Source organism: Megalops cyprinoides, chromosome 1 (genome assembly GCF_013368585.1).
Source record: "Megalops cyprinoides isolate fMegCyp1 chromosome 1, fMegCyp1.pri, whole genome shotgun sequence".
NCBI lineage: Eukaryota > Metazoa > Chordata > Actinopteri > Elopiformes > Megalopidae > Megalops > Megalops cyprinoides.
Window position 1 is genome coordinate 19,417,468 of NC_050583.1, and position 14,435 is coordinate 19,431,902.

The 14,435-nt window shown below is 41.4% G+C and overlaps 3 protein-coding genes across 4 annotated transcripts; 2 read left to right on the top strand and 1 right to left on the bottom strand.

Annotated features, from left to right (window-relative positions):
* The first annotated feature begins 1,790 nt into the window (after positions 1 to 1,790).
* ppp1r27b (protein phosphatase 1, regulatory subunit 27b) lies at positions 1,791 to 4,289 on the top strand. The gene is made up of 3 exons (XM_036540917.1): positions 1,791 to 2,311; positions 2,595 to 2,745; positions 3,268 to 4,289. Exons 1-3 carry the CDS (start codon positions 2,077 to 2,079, stop codon positions 3,386 to 3,388), a joined length of 507 nt encoding a protein of 168 aa, XP_036396810.1. The 5' UTR covers positions 1,791 to 2,076; the 3' UTR covers positions 3,389 to 4,289.
* A 131-nt stretch (positions 4,290 to 4,420) lies between these two features.
* LOC118784466 (mapk-regulated corepressor-interacting protein 1-like) lies at positions 4,421 to 7,994 on the top strand. Of its 2 annotated transcripts, none has more exons than XM_036538710.1 (5): positions 4,421 to 4,646; positions 5,705 to 5,773; positions 6,035 to 6,153; positions 7,321 to 7,416; positions 7,540 to 7,994. In XM_036538710.1, the coding sequence occupies exons 1-5, from the start codon at positions 4,507 to 4,509 to the stop codon at positions 7,602 to 7,604; spliced, it is 489 nt and encodes a 162-aa protein (XP_036394603.1). In that variant the 5' UTR covers positions 4,421 to 4,506; the 3' UTR covers positions 7,605 to 7,994. The 2 variants fall into 2 exon arrangements, with proteins under 2 accessions (XP_036394603.1, XP_036394610.1); XM_036538717.1 differs by having other exon boundaries at positions 4,422 to 4,640.
* A 4,249-nt stretch (positions 7,995 to 12,243) lies between these two features.
* Positions 12,244 to 14,213, bottom strand: anapc11 (APC11 anaphase promoting complex subunit 11 homolog (yeast)). Its single transcript, XM_036549080.1, has 4 exons — positions 14,146 to 14,213; positions 13,260 to 13,423; positions 12,840 to 12,965; positions 12,244 to 12,593 (listed from the first exon to the last, which is right to left on the bottom strand). The coding sequence occupies exons 3-4, from the start codon at positions 12,946 to 12,948 to the stop codon at positions 12,448 to 12,450; spliced, it is 255 nt and encodes an 84-aa protein (XP_036404973.1). The 5' UTR covers positions 12,949 to 12,965; positions 13,260 to 13,423; positions 14,146 to 14,213; the 3' UTR covers positions 12,244 to 12,447.
* Positions 14,214 to 14,435: the final 222 nt, after the last annotated feature.

Genomic DNA, 14,435 nt, shown 5'->3' on the forward strand with positions numbered 1-14,435 from the left:
TCCACTACACTGGTGGTCTCTCTCTCCCTCTCCTGCAGCCCCACAGCAAAGATATGTTTATTTTCACTCCAGTCCAATGTGGGAATATCCAGCTCTCCTCTCTACAAAGAACCGTAAGTTTAACCTTAAGATATTGCCTGGATTCCGCCGTCTTGGATTTGTTGTGACACTACTGAATAAGTACATTTCAGCCAACAGATGTTTGATCAGTTTGAATTGTATTGTTAAGCTTTATATATTAGGGATTTGTTGTAAGTTGTTTTGTGATCCTGAGAATTGCAGTGCTATGTACTGTACTTGCACTTTATAAATTGTACTTTGAATTGTGTTTCATACCAAACACCATGTAGTAATACCAGAAGTGGTAGAAGAGGGATAGGGCACCGGATTTAGCAATACTACACAAAATTATTTTTCATTGGCAAGTTACCTGTAAATAGTAAACTTTATTAACAAACTTTGTCAACAATCATTCTCATCTCTCTTGCTTTTATAGGATACCTTTAGTGGTGATGCAATTATTGTGAAAGTCACACAATTTAAGTAAACAGCAATCAGTACCTCATGTTCCATTTTCATTTTCAATTGACATGCAGTGCATGTCGTACAAGTAGTGCTGGATGAAAGTGTCATAAACAAGGGGGGGTGGTGGCTCAGACTGTGAAAGGTTAATGACATAATTACTATGCTATCTTATGCAAGTTTTGTTCTCTATGCCAGTGTTTCCCAACCCTCTTCTGGAGGACCCCTTGTCCTGCATGTTTTAGATTTCTCCCTGCTCCAACACAGCTGATTCAAATGATCAACCCCTTATGAACTCCTGAAGCTGCTTAATAACAAACTGATCATTTGAATCAGCTGTGTTGGAGCAGGGAGAGATCTAAAACATGCAGAGCAAGGGGTCCTCCAGGAGAGGTCTGGGAAACACTGCTCTTGCTCCTTTCCCATAAAAATTCCAAATGAAGTTACAAAGGAGATGAAGATGAAGATATATAATCAACTGACTCCAGTTTCCAAAAAGCAGAAAGATGGCAGTATCATTGATGATAACAGGGTCATAATACCTTTGTTTCACAAAAAAAAAAAAAAAAAAAAAGATGGTGAATGTTGTCGCACCAGACTCTACTTAAAGCCCCACAGAAGCCAGTAGCTTGTAATTCTGAGGGGATGTGGAACATCCTATTAATTTTTCATGCATTAATGTCTTCATTAAAACACGGTTAGTGGTGTCCTGTTTGTACAGCTTTTCATGCCACTTCTTAAGATGCACTTTGTAATCGTTCTGGATAAGAATGCCTGCTACATGATGATAACGTAATGTCATGGCTTTTTCATACATGTGGCCTTCGCTGTCTATCTAGGATCAACCTACTCAACATGACTGTTGTTTGTCCAGTCATGATTCTAAACTTGCCAGGGATGCAATACCCATAACTTCGAGAAGGCATCCTTTGGCTGTCAACCATTTTCACTTCCCTCTGCTGTTTACTAGATGTTACTCATCGTGTTTGTGGTGCGTGACTGCCGCATGTAATAGATCTTTGATTTAATGGATGGTGAGCTTTAGGAGGAGGGGCAAGTTTAAAAAGGTCCTAATGAGACATGGTGAAAACAGAAGCTGGGGTTACTGCTGTCATTGCTTTATGGGGCAGGAGGTGTAAGCAGAAGCTTTAGGCTTGTGACAGTATGGTGGGAGGGACCAGGCAGGGGCCACTCATCTCGCAACCCCTGTCACTTGATCTGTGAGGTGACAGCCCCTAAAATAGCCCCACTGAGGGTATATAGAGACCCACTGCCCCCCTTGCCATCAGAACACTGACAACACCGTCTTATGACACAGCAGAGTAAGAGATCCAGGGAGGAAGACAGAACACTAACGAAAGAAGAGACTTTAATAGGGACAGAGCAAATATTACATAGTCTGTGCAGGAGCTGAAGGACGCAAAGCAACTGCAAGCAGGTGCTAAAGGACAGGACCCAGAGGATTTTACTCTGAGAGGACTGCGCATCTCACGTGGATTTTTCCACCTTTTTATCTTTTAGCAAATCACAGAAAGGAGGATACTTGTTACAAAGATGAAGTACTATAACCAGTACCCAGTGCCAGAGAACGTGCGTTACAGTCGTTACAGCCGTAAAGACTGCTCTCCTGCACCTTGTACCCGCTCAAAAGTATCGCTCAAACCAGCCCGCTCTGTGCACTTTCCCAATGACATTGTGTTCCAGGACCATGTCCGAGAGGGAGACCTGGAGCAGATTGGCCGCTTCATCAGAGCCAGGAAGGTTCATCTGAACACTATCTACCCCTCTGGTGAGTATCCGAGCTGTTGCCCCTCCATTACTGGCAATCTATTGAATGAACTATTACCAGTTTGGGAGTGCAGAGTGTTTCAATTGGTCTGTTTACTGTGCCCTTTATTTAATGTGTGAAATTTATCACTTGCCGTCATTTATGTGCATAGAAGTATGACTTTTTTTTATTAAACTAAAAGATACATTTGCTTAAAAAAATAAGAAGGCTTAGAAATTTCCACGTCATCTGTTGTGTCTGTGCCATTTCCTGACTCATGCTATATCCGTTTCCCATACTGCAGGTATGGCAGCGATTCACGAGGCTGTGCTCTCTGGGAATCTGGAGTGCGTGAAGCTGCTGGTGAAATACGGTGCGGACATTCACCAGAGGGACGAGGAGGGCTGGACTCCCCTGCACATGGCTTGCAGTGACAGCTTCCCGCACATTGCCCGGTGAGCCAGCCCCACCTGCCCATGCAGGCAAAACCACACAGACAGCCAGCCATACAGACATATACACAACATCACTTATTCAGTGTGATCTCACTCTCATATGTACCTTCAGTTTGCTGTCGTAGCATTTTCCCAGATCTGGGATGTGAGGCCATGATTTCTGATGTATAGAAAGTGGTATGACAAAATCTGATTGCCGGTTACATTTTTACACACACACACACACACACACACACACACATTATGCACTTGCTTGATCCTAGCTATACAGGGAGAGAGAAACCAAAGGAGATAAGAATCCATACTACTCAGCTTCACATTCTCATCCACTGCCAGCCTGGACATGTAAAATATGCAAGGGTCATAGCAGTATAGTCATGCCAGATGCAGTGTAGCTGTCTGGGCTAAAGCTACAACATAGTTGTGGCTAAACTTCTCAAACCTATACAGCCAGGCTAGGGGAGATGAGCTCTCAGTTTAATGTACAGTATACTTAAGTGTTTTTTTTTCCTCTCCATTTAGGTACCTTCTGTCTCTGGGCGCCAACGTAGATGCAGAAAATGAGTGTGGAGAAAAGCCAGCAGACCTCATTGACCCTGACTGCAAGCAGCTAGTGAAGATGTTTGAGGTGGGCTGCGTGTGAACCTTCAGTCTGTAGCCAGAACCCAACCGTGTCTTCTCCTCTTGCTCGCTGTGGCGATGGAAAGGAATGACAGATCAGTGAAATGTCCTGATTCTGTGTCTCCTCTCTGGAATGGGAGGATAAATCTGGAGGTGGGAGGAAGCAGCCGTCTGTAACTGTTTGTCTGGCGAGGGCGGCGAGACGCTGCCGCGATGGGCTGCCTTTCCCGTCAGACACGAGATGCACTTCCTTCTTGTTGCTTGAAGATGCAGGAGTGAATTTATAATTTTGTTGTTTAAAATGTTCATACAAAAAACAATCTTTTTTAAAAAATATATATTGTTTCTAAATTTTTTAATGTATGGTTTCTTAAGTTTTCTTGGTTTCTAAAGTTTCCTGCCACTGAATTTTGTATGTGTGTGCTTGTCTTATAGAGATGATACTTTTTCAGACCATGCAAAATTTGAGCCTTTGTCTTTTCTGTAAGCTTCCAGTGTTTACAGCTCTGTACACCAGGTCAACAATGAACACCTTTACATTCTACTGTCACACAAAGCCAGCAAGTCATTCAAATTATGCTACCCTGTAACTCTGGTTATAAATCATTTCTAAGTGAGAAATGTGAGGAACCTATCTGTACTTCTCCCTAGAAGTGTTATTTGAGGGACACCCTCAAACCACTTGTGACTCTTCGCACCTGGATGCACCCAGTCCTATCTTTGAGAATAAATGTGTGTAAATTCACTCAGCTCAGTTGTATGGTTGCTTGCAAATAGGTTCCTTACTCTGTTACTTTTATATCTGAAATAGACAAGGTGTTACTGGAAGTCAGTACGGAATCCTTAATTTGCACGACGTTGTATAAAAGTCTTACTATTTTTTTACGAAATATTTTTTCATTAAAGTTGCTTTTTCTACCAAGCTTATTTGTTTGTGCCTCTATTTATTATTTGATGATATATGCACCCAGTATCTTTGGGTATTCTAGCTAGCATCAACACGGTGTAATACAGTAGACTAATCTGAAAGATGAATTCATAAAAAGACAAACACTGATAACGCTGGATCATGTTTGCCGTTCAAATACTGATCAGTCGCAGACACGTACAGTCACTAGTGGGTTAGGCATCTACTTCCGTATGACAACCTTTACCGGAAGGAATTGGTTGGCATTGGCAGCGTCACGGCCGGGAGGCCTAAGTTTGTTACAGCGGAGCGACTGTATGAACGAAACTGAAAAGAAAGAAAGAAGTACAGCAGGCGATAAAGAAAGGTTAGCGTGAGTAACACTAATAAAATCATTGAACATCTTGCTCTATACAATGACGTCCTATTATCTGGCTTATTACTGTCCAGGATATATCTAACTTGATGGCTAGCTAGCGTATTTAGCTATTGCCGGCTATCGTGTAGTGTTGGGCTGCGGCGCAAGTCGAAGCCAGGACGGTTAGCCACCTAGCTAGCAGGTAGCTGGCTAGCTAACAATTGCTAACTGGTTGGCAGGCTATCATAGGTAGTTGCCATATAGAAATTACCAGGGTAATTAATACTCATCGATTTCTCGATGTGAATACGTTTGTGAAATATGAAATAATGCTGCTAGTGTGGTAATTAGTTAACCTATTCAACGTTACCATTCAGATTCCTCGCCTAAGTTTGCAGGTTAGCTTGCATAGCTTTCTAATGTACATTAACTAAAATTAGGTAGCTTTTTACTTAAATGATGTGCACGTAGCTAGCATTTCATAAAAAGGGGTTGGAAGCGTACCTAACGTTTGTTTGTTGATAGCTGACTAGCCAGTTGCAGTTGATGAAGGATGATTGATGCCGATCGTTCTTAAATGTACACTCTAACACACAGTAGTTTCTGTAAACAATGCGCTCCGCCACCTTATTTCATATATAGCAAGCTAGCTAATTGGTTGTTTATTGCTCCTCCGGAGCTAGCCAGTGTCTTAGCTGCAATTATTTTGCAGTGGTTTGCTCGGAAGTGTTTTGTTATTGTCGAGTAAAACTGCTAACTGAGTAATCATTTTTGTGTATTTCGCAGCGTATACTAACTGTTTAACAAACTTACTGCTCCCATAGCTTTTGTGTGATTCTGTGCGTCAACTTCGAGTAAAGAGTAAGACGAAGGGATGTGCGTTTTGATCAATTCGCAGGCAAAGACATTTTGGCAGTTCACAAGTGATTATTTATTTGTACTATGTTGTTATTTTCGTTAGTCCTAGTCCAGATACTTGCATGAACATATCCAGCGTGTTGTTGCCGTCTGTCCCCACTGTAAGGGATTGAGAAACGTTAATGGAAACGTTTTGTATGTTATTCCTTCTGCAGCTTTAGAATAAGAGAAGCTACACAAAGGAGCTCGGAGCAAACACACAGAGGAAGCACAGAAATGACCAGGTGAGAAGAGTGAAGTTTAAATTCAGATGATTTAACCTTGGGGTGAAGCACTGTTGTGGCTTTGCTATTGTTCCTATTACAGATACCGTTTCTGTTCTTATATTAGATTATTCATTTAGCAGACCCTCTTATCCAGAGCAACATCCAGCACAGCAGAACATAAGTGTATCCATTCAAGTCGAGTGAGCAACGGTGTCAGATATGTTTACGTTACATTCATTTAGCAGACTCTTACGTGATGTCATTTGTTTTTTTTTTTAGCTCACCAGCTCCTAGAATGGTTCATAACTACAAACGGACTTCCAGTCCTCGGTCCCCGACCAACACAGGAGAGCTGTTCACACCGGCACATGAGGAGAATGTGCGCTTCATCCATGACAGTGAGTCCACTGGGGAAAAAAATTGGAACTGGCCTCTAACTGTGAAGTGCTCTAATACACTCTTATCCCAAGGGAGAAGGCACACCTTTTGTTAGTGCTTTAAGGCAATAGTGTCAATTGAGGTTTTTTCTAAAACTAAAACACAAGACCGTTATCATATGCACTTAAATTAGTTCCATACATCCGTCCCTCGGTGAATTGTGAGCACTGCACTGCACTGTCTCTCCAAAGGATTTTTTAGCTATGCTAATTTTCGGTCAGTGTGGAAAAGCTTGCTGACACTTTACAACACAGACCAGGAAGAGCGAATATTCAGAAACCAATCATTTATTTAAAAAAACAACCAGACAAAAGAACCAACTATGGCCTCCAACCTCCATGGCCTCTCACTGGTCACTGGGAATATCTTGTCAGGCCTCACAAACTGGTCTCCTCCTGCTGCACCTGTAACCAGCTCTCCCTCCTGGCATTGCCAGTTACTCAGGGCTCCCTGAGCTGCTCCTTCTTCCCTACTGCTCAGCCAAGATGTAGTCCGTCTCGTGTACTCCTCTCTGATCCACAGTGGTTTCTGTCTTCATGCCTTTGTCTTGGTCATTCTCTGTTCTCTTTTCTTGCTAATGTATAAAACAATAGGTCACTCCTTTATGCAGGGATTATGCATCCCACACTGCCACCATGTGTTGAGAAGCTGGCCGACACTTAACAAAAAAACAACAGAACAGGAAGAGCAAATATTCAAAAACCAATAATTTTATATATAAAAAAAAAACCACATCCAAATAAAAGAATCAGATGTGGATGCAGATGCAGTCAGCCTTCTCAAACAAAAGTCAGCCTCCTCCAGCCACACACTTGTGTTTACCTTGTCCCGACTTGGCAGGTGAGGCCAGTTATCCCTTGGCTGGCTCACACACCAAAGATGATTACAATTAAAAAATGAACGATTAACCTGTTCAGATGATATTCATTGACATGAACTTGATTATTGACAGTGCTGAAAAGTGACAGACAAGATCCTATTAGCAAACATTTAACAAATTGACAAACAGTTACCTATTGGCTTGGTTGTCAGTCTTTTCCTAATAATATGCAAAAGGAGGGATTGGTGTCAATATTACAACCCAGGGTGCAGTATCAGTAGTTCATTGTTTAAATGTGTTCCCACAGCCTGGCAGTGTGTTATGAAAGAAATCAAGTCCCCTCAAAGCAGTGAGCGGGGTCCTCAGGAGTATGTGGAGAAGAACCCCAACCCAGCCCTGCATTGTGAGTACCCTGGTGTGAATGTAGGTGTTCATGTGTATTTTGTGTCAGGATTTTATTTTGGTGTGATTCCAACTGAATTATTTGGCACTGGCATCACATGCATATTTCTGTTATCCTCTGCAGCTTTCACACCAGTTGACCTGAGTGACATTAAGAGACGGAACACACAGGACTCCAAGAAGTCTTAGTTGGCCATCTCACTTTTCCACCTTTTTCCCCTCCCTTTCCCCTTTTGAACTTTCAACAACCTTCTTCTACCAGCAAACCGCCCAGTCTGACAGTCCCAGGGAATGATGCCCCCTTACTCCTTGGCCTTCCAGACTGCTGGCCTGCTACCCTACCCCTCCCTTCAGCACAGTGACTTACCTCCCACTGCTGCTCTGGAAGTTACTCTCTATTGACCCCCCATGCATAACCATGGCCATCTTCAGGTCTGCTCTGGCTGACTCCTGACTTTAACCTCATTACTGTGGAAGCGCAAGTTCAGGGAGGCCAGGATTACATTTTTCAGGGCTTTTTTCTTCTCTTGGTTCCTGGTTTTATATTCTGGAAAAAGAAAAAAACAGGGATCACATTTTTTCTGTTTTTGTTTTTTTTTTTCTTTTTTGAAAGACATCAATTGGACTAAAGCTGGATCCAACAGAAAAGTAGCACTGACCACCGGATTATGAAAATCTGCAATCAGACTTGCTTTGCCATCTTTTTCAGGATACATGAAGGACTACAGTCTTAAATTCAAACATTGCTCTGCTCCTTTTTCATCTGCATGCATGACTTCAGAGGAGGTTGCTGAAGGGCTGAGAACAGTTTTCCTTCCCCTATCGATAAAATTATCTTAAAGGAACAAGGATAGGTATGTAGCAGTGGATGGGTGGCATGGGGTTTCTGTTTTTTTTTTTTTTTTTTTTTAGACACAGTTCTGACAGTAAAATGAAATTCAGAATCGCAGTATGTTGCCATTCTGCAGAATTCCAGTTATTATTGCTCTGAATTATAATTCCTACATTCATGTTTTAAATTTAATGGTGTTGCAGATCTGTTAATGCTTATATTGCATATGGCAGTTTTGCACATTGGAATTTTAATTGTTTAATATTGGGAGATGTACGTTTCTTAGAAAAAGGTTCACTTTTGGTATTATGTGAGTTAAACAGGTTCTGGTCCTGGTACATTGGTCAAGTTGACCCAGCCCCTAGAGCGAAACTATCCTTTGGGCCCCAGTGTCATGATATTATAGATTGGGCAGACAATCTTGTTGATTCCCCACTCATCAATGCATTTCAAGATGAAATTTATACCAAGTACCTGCTTGGTCATTGAAATACACACCATTAGTCCTTACACCACAGGTTTCCCTTTATCTCGTTAGCAGTTCAAATTCAAATTCACTGAAAAATGAGAGCACTGGCGGTTTAATTAAACCAATTTTTATCCCACCGACCTTGCAACAGCATGCCCTGGGAGAGATGAAGCTTGTGACTTTTTGCATTTCTGATTTGGAATATGTAGGAGCCCTATTTGGTCAGCCGTTGGGGTGTTTGGCATTGCATGAGCCAGGACAACCACATCTCTCCTAAGTAATCCTCTCCAGTGGCAGGTGTTTTCAGCGGCACGTCATGTTTGCAGGCCTGTTTGGGTGACTGGACTGACCTTTTTGGCCCTGGAAGTGTTGTATATCGAGTAGCTGTCAACTGTTCTGAGAACAAAAGTTTCAAAGCTCTTCTAGGGCATGTCTTTCAGAGCCTCCACTTTCTCTTTCAGAGGTTCATTCCTTGTCTTTCTTTTTCTGAGATTGGCTACTGCAGCATGGGGAGATGGGAGAGGGAGATGCACAGTGTTAGGACTGAATGGAAAATTGGACGTCTGAGAACCCAAACCAGTAGTGATTACAGCACTATATTGTTGTGCTGATTGATGAAGATCAAAGTGTTTTCCACAATAGGATATGTGCACCGTGGAATATTTCATCAAAATCTGCCTGATGTAGTTAAATGCAAGGCATTCTGAATATGGTTAATAAACTGACAGGCAATAGAGATTGGAAGCATTCATATATACAGTGTCTACATGGGAAGCCAAGTTTTTTTTTTCTCCAGTGATTTCTCTGTTACGATTGTTAGTAAATAAAATGGTATGCATAGCATTTTCTCACTGATGATCCATGTTTAAACCAGTGTTATATCTGTTGTTTCTCAGAAAGAGAAAAGACCAATCCCAAAAGAGGAAATGGAATTCACAAAACTTGTGACCGGGGATGGGCTGTGTAAATAAAGTTTTCTTAAGACATGTTTGTATGTAATGTCCTGAGTCTTTCACTGGATGTATTGTAGTGCTGTTCATTTAAACAGTCAAGTCTCATTTAAAGTGTTCTGCACACTTTTGTTTGAGAAGAATGGTAAAAGGAAAAAACTTGATCAGACTTCACACCCACATATCTAGGCATCCAAAAGTGTGGAGTTGCCAAGAGCTTTTCACTAAGATGCCATTAGTTCAGTTAGTTAATGAACATTCAACATCTCTCGGTCTTAAAGAATTTTCTAAGAAAACTTCAAAATTGAACCCTGATGACATGGACCAGAGAAAAGACCTTACAAGGTGTTGTTCTAGCTTTATCTCCCTTTTTATTTTATGAATGAAAAATTCTTGGTAAAATCAAAGGAAAGGCCTCCAATTAAGGTCTAATCTCATTTCTTGGAACCATTTTACCATTTGGTTAATTCCGCAGTTCTTCATAACATAATTCCTTTCAGAATTAATTTTGGTTTTAATATCTGGAAAAAGGGTGCACCTTATTTCAGGCAACTCTTTTAGTGAGATGCCTGGTGAGGAGCATTAGAATCTTCCAATGTACTGGGTAAGTCAAACCAAACAAGCATCTTTAATTATAATTATGACCTGGCTTGAAACAAAGAGCACCAACAGAGCCATCAGTAGCCACAGTTGTAGAAGGCTGTAAAATTGACATTTTACAAAGACAAACATGGACATTTTGTCACACAAGCAGAGTTCTGTATACATCTGCGGTGCATGTCAGATTAAAGTAACTCAAAATCCCAACATCCTTAAATAATACCTCCCTGCTCAATTTGAGTGTTCTAGTTTTCAGAGTAAAAAAGACATTATTTTCTCTTCCTTCTAGTAATTGCAGAGTGGGGCTTCACTGATGACAGGCAGCATTGTGTGCTACAATGTTATTGATGTTATTTTTCTGTAAGGTAAAGTAAAATAAGAGTTTTGCTGCCAAAATAATTTGAAATGATTACCATCATACAGTAGTGTGGTGTAGTGGTAAAATGCAAGATATGTAAGACAAACATCATCAAAATATCTAGCTGTATAAATGGATACCACTCTGGTCACTCTGGATAAGAGCATCTGCTAAACAAATGCAGTCAAACTGCTGTGTAGTTGAGCACAAAGCATTGCACCATCACCAAACACCATTTTGGCGTTTTCAGTCAGGCAAACTGTTCGCATGGACATTAGTTCTTTGCATGCACGACATATTCATAGATGCATTCATATATTCAAAGGATTAGTGGATCTGTTAGCACCTGCTAAGAAGTATTGTCTATAAGCAAAAACATACCTATTTTGACCTCACTGTGGCAAGTTATTTGCTTGATCTACAATACTTAAAAATATTGTTACAAAATTTTTATGCAACTATCCTCTGAAAACATTTAAATACTTAACCTCACTATGGTCATTTACAATCTAAATGAAATGTAACAAATTTTGATTTGCTTTGATTTGCTTTTCAAGGGAATAAGTGCTTGAAAAGCAAGTGAAGTGTCGGGGTGAACATCCAAACAGTCAGTAGATGACTGGGAAATGATATCAAATTAAGCAACATTCTCTTTGCCTATAGGATACCTTTCTGCTTCATATGCCACTGCAAGACTTACAAAATATAAAAGGCACTGAAAATAACCTGGAGGAAATGCAGCCAATCAGGTAAGAGCGCAGAGGCCTATATAGGCAATGGGCACATGGTGTACGTTTTCCATACATCAAGTTACCACAAGAGATAGTCATTTAATATATTTAACAAAAGGACATCCTATTATGGAACAAAGAAAAAACAATATTCTTGCATTTTAAAAACAGCAATAAGTACATTTCTCCTCTTTGTCTATCTGATTGTGAAAACACTGACATCCCCATCTAGAACAATGTGAATTCTGATGACCTCCATTAGTTTTCTCAGTGGGTGTGGGTGCAGTATGAGTGGTCTTAACTAGATGCCAGCCCACGGACACTAGCGTCTAACCCTTCAAAACTCCTTTTACTACAGACAGAACTGTCATGAATTTGGGGAACTGCCAGATGACACTCCCATATGCCCCTTTCCTCTGAAGTCCTTTCTTCCACAGAGAGGAAGCATATCTTGCAGAAGGCCAACAGGCCAGTCCAGGAGTGTCTGTGCAGTAAAGAAACACTGTTCCAGGTTATAGCTCCTGTACATAAAGTATAGGGGAGACGGACAACACTGCATAGACTTTATGTGAAAACAGCTCCCTTTGTTTCCCACTGAGAATAGGCCGTGTCCTGATTTGGACTATATCTCTGTTTGTTCAGAGACACAAAAGAAGCATCACTACAGTCTAAAACAGCGTTTCTCAAACCTCTCCTGGAGTACCCCCTGCCCTGCATGTTTTAGATCTCTCCCTGCTCCAACACAGCTGATTCAAATGATCCACTCGTTATGAACTCCTGAAGCTGCTTAATAACAAACTGATCATTTGAATCAGCTGTGTTGGAGCAGGGAGAGATCTAAAACCTGCAGGGCAGGGGGTACTCCAGGAGAGGTTTGAGAAACGCTGGTCTAAAACAATGTTATGCTCCTCCCCCTCCCCCTCCCCAGACCTCTACTGACACACAACCTTCCTGCATAAGAACACGATGAAAATAGACAATGAACAAAGAGGAGTAAAGAAATCATGCATTCAAGATCAACATATGCTGTAATCCCCTTGTGTGGTGTCCCAGTCTTTAAAAATCGGTCCATGTTCAGCTCTGTTGACAATGTCACTCTTTGAACTTCCACTCCTGACGGCACATGGGGCACTGCTGCTGCACCTGCTGCGAGTTGAGCCACTTGAGGATACAGTGCATGTGAAAGCAGTGGGAACACTGGCCCCAAACCAGCGGGCAGTCATCCCCTGGCACTTTACCTAAAAAGGACAAAGCAATACGTCATTATCTTTCACTATCCTGGGTAACAAAGTGATGCAACATCAAAAAGACAATAACCAACAGTCAGCCACTGTAGTGAATTAACTAATTTATCCACGACTTCTAACTAAAGTCTCACACAGTTTATATCGTCGATTCAGATACTGCCTTCGACGCCACATTGCTCTTGGCTCAAATCAGTACATTACTTTAAAACCACACACGGTATTTAGAGTCCAACTCACAGTCGGGGCAGCAGCCGTTGAAAGACATTCTGCAGATCCCACAGTTCTCGTCGTTGGCGACCCACAGCCAAGACGCCACGCCACTCCATTGCTTGATTTTCACCTTCATATCCCAGTCGTCGCGCACTGTCGTGCACAATATCAACACAATTAACTAGCTAACTAGTTACTAAACCACACTATGCAACAATACCACTCCAAACAATGTTAGCTCAACTGTCTCTAAACTGGACTTGAAGACGAACACAACGCACTAAAAAAGGTAACAACCAAGCTGAACTATTCAACATGGCAAAACCGTCGTCACTGTCGTTCAAAGCAACTGTTTCAGCAGCTGTTCAATTTGATCATTAGGAATTTATCATATCAGTTTAATCAGCTGTGTTGTAATGGGGAAAAAAAAGACATTTGGTCACTTGCCTGCATGGACTCCCACTTTCAGTTCCTCTCCGTTCCCTCTTGTTCTTCTTCGTTTGATTCAATGGCGGTTTACCAATTTATAAGTGCACACTGCCACCTAATGTGTTGGAGTGGAAATAAACTCCACAATCCAGTGTTCAGTGTTGAAATTCCAGTTTACATCCCTATGCAGAATAAAAAAATGCGTAAAAATTTAGAAAATTCCCCAATTTATTGTGTACTCTCTGACAACCCACGCAATGTCGATTTTATCTGAAAACAGTTTTGTGCTAGTTAGGTATGGTATAAGAGGCGAATCACGCCAAATCCTGAAGTTTGAATAACTGCTTGCACTTCTGTGTAGAGCCACGATAACATTATTTAAATCACAAGCCCCGACGTTGGCTTAAGTATTGTTTACTTTCTGTATTCAGAAGGAACTTAAGGCCAAAAACCTAAGATGAAATGCTAAAATGAAAACAATAGTGATCTGGCTTCAGGTTGTTTATTCCCCTTCACTCAGGTTCGGTTGGGCATTTTCCAACCGATACATTAGATGGCAGCAATGAATCTGTTTTTGTACACTATCTATATGGCCAAAAGTATGTGGACACCCCTCCTAATTATTGAGTTCAGGTGGCAGGGGGGCAACTCCATATTAATGTCCATGGTTATGGAATGGGATGTCCAATAAGCTCATATAGGTGTGATGGTCAGGTGTCCACATACTTTTGGCCATATAGTGTATTTTGCATGAGGTGATTCTGGATTAGAAATGCTTCTTCATGCAAAACTGCGGTAGAAACTGAAATTGCCTAATACCGATCTAGCACCGGCTCTGCTAATTTAATTTGTGATGGTTAGTTTGAATTCTGTTCGTAGAATCTGGTTCTGGATCAGCACTTACGGGCAATTTCTGCCAGGAGCCAAAATTGTTCACTGTTGGATTCCGTAGGGGAACTGGATACTAATGACAGAAACAGGTGCTATTTCTTCGGCGTGAGGACAACGGAAGATTCAGCAGACCTCGCTGATTATAATAACAGGGGCAAAAAGTGACCAAGAGAACAAAACAACGGCAGTCGTTTACTGGACGTAACACATTGCAACGTTACTACAACACTAAAATATATCCCACCCAGAGCGGTAGAGAAAACATGAAACATCTCTCTATATGGCTCTGTCTGATCCCACTTA

What these genes read in the sequence shown, in the direction of transcription:
- ppp1r27b (XM_036540917.1), top strand. Translation starts at nt 2,077, where the DNA reads ATGAAGTACTATAACCAGTACCCAGTGCCAGAGAACGTGCGTTACAGT. An exon ending in GAACACTATCTACCCCTCTG is followed by an intron (nt 2,312 to 2,594) that starts GTGAGTATCCGA and finishes CCCATACTGCAG; the next exon opens with GTATGGCAGCGATTCACGAG. An exon ending in AGCTTCCCGCACATTGCCCG is followed by an intron (nt 2,746 to 3,267) that starts GTGAGCCAGCCC and finishes CTCTCCATTTAG; the next exon opens with GTACCTTCTGTCTCTGGGCG.
- LOC118784466 (XM_036538710.1), top strand. Translation starts at nt 4,507, where the DNA reads ATGACAACCTTTACCGGAAGGAATTGGTTGGCATTGGCAGCGTCACGG. An exon ending in TGTGCGCTTCATCCATGACA is followed by an intron (nt 6,154 to 7,320) that starts GTGAGTCCACTG and finishes GTGTTCCCACAG; the next exon opens with CCTGGCAGTGTGTTATGAAA. An exon ending in CCCCAACCCAGCCCTGCATT is followed by an intron (nt 7,417 to 7,539) that starts GTGAGTACCCTG and finishes TATCCTCTGCAG; the next exon opens with CTTTCACACCAGTTGACCTG.
- anapc11 (XM_036549080.1), bottom strand. Translation starts at nt 12,948, where the DNA reads ATGAAGGTGAAAATCAAGCAATGGAGTGGCGTGGCGTCTTGGCTGTGG. An exon ending in CAACGGCTGCTGCCCCGACT is followed by an intron (nt 12,594 to 12,839) that starts GTGAGTTGGACT and finishes TGTCCTTTTTAG; the next exon opens with GTAAAGTGCCAGGGGATGAC.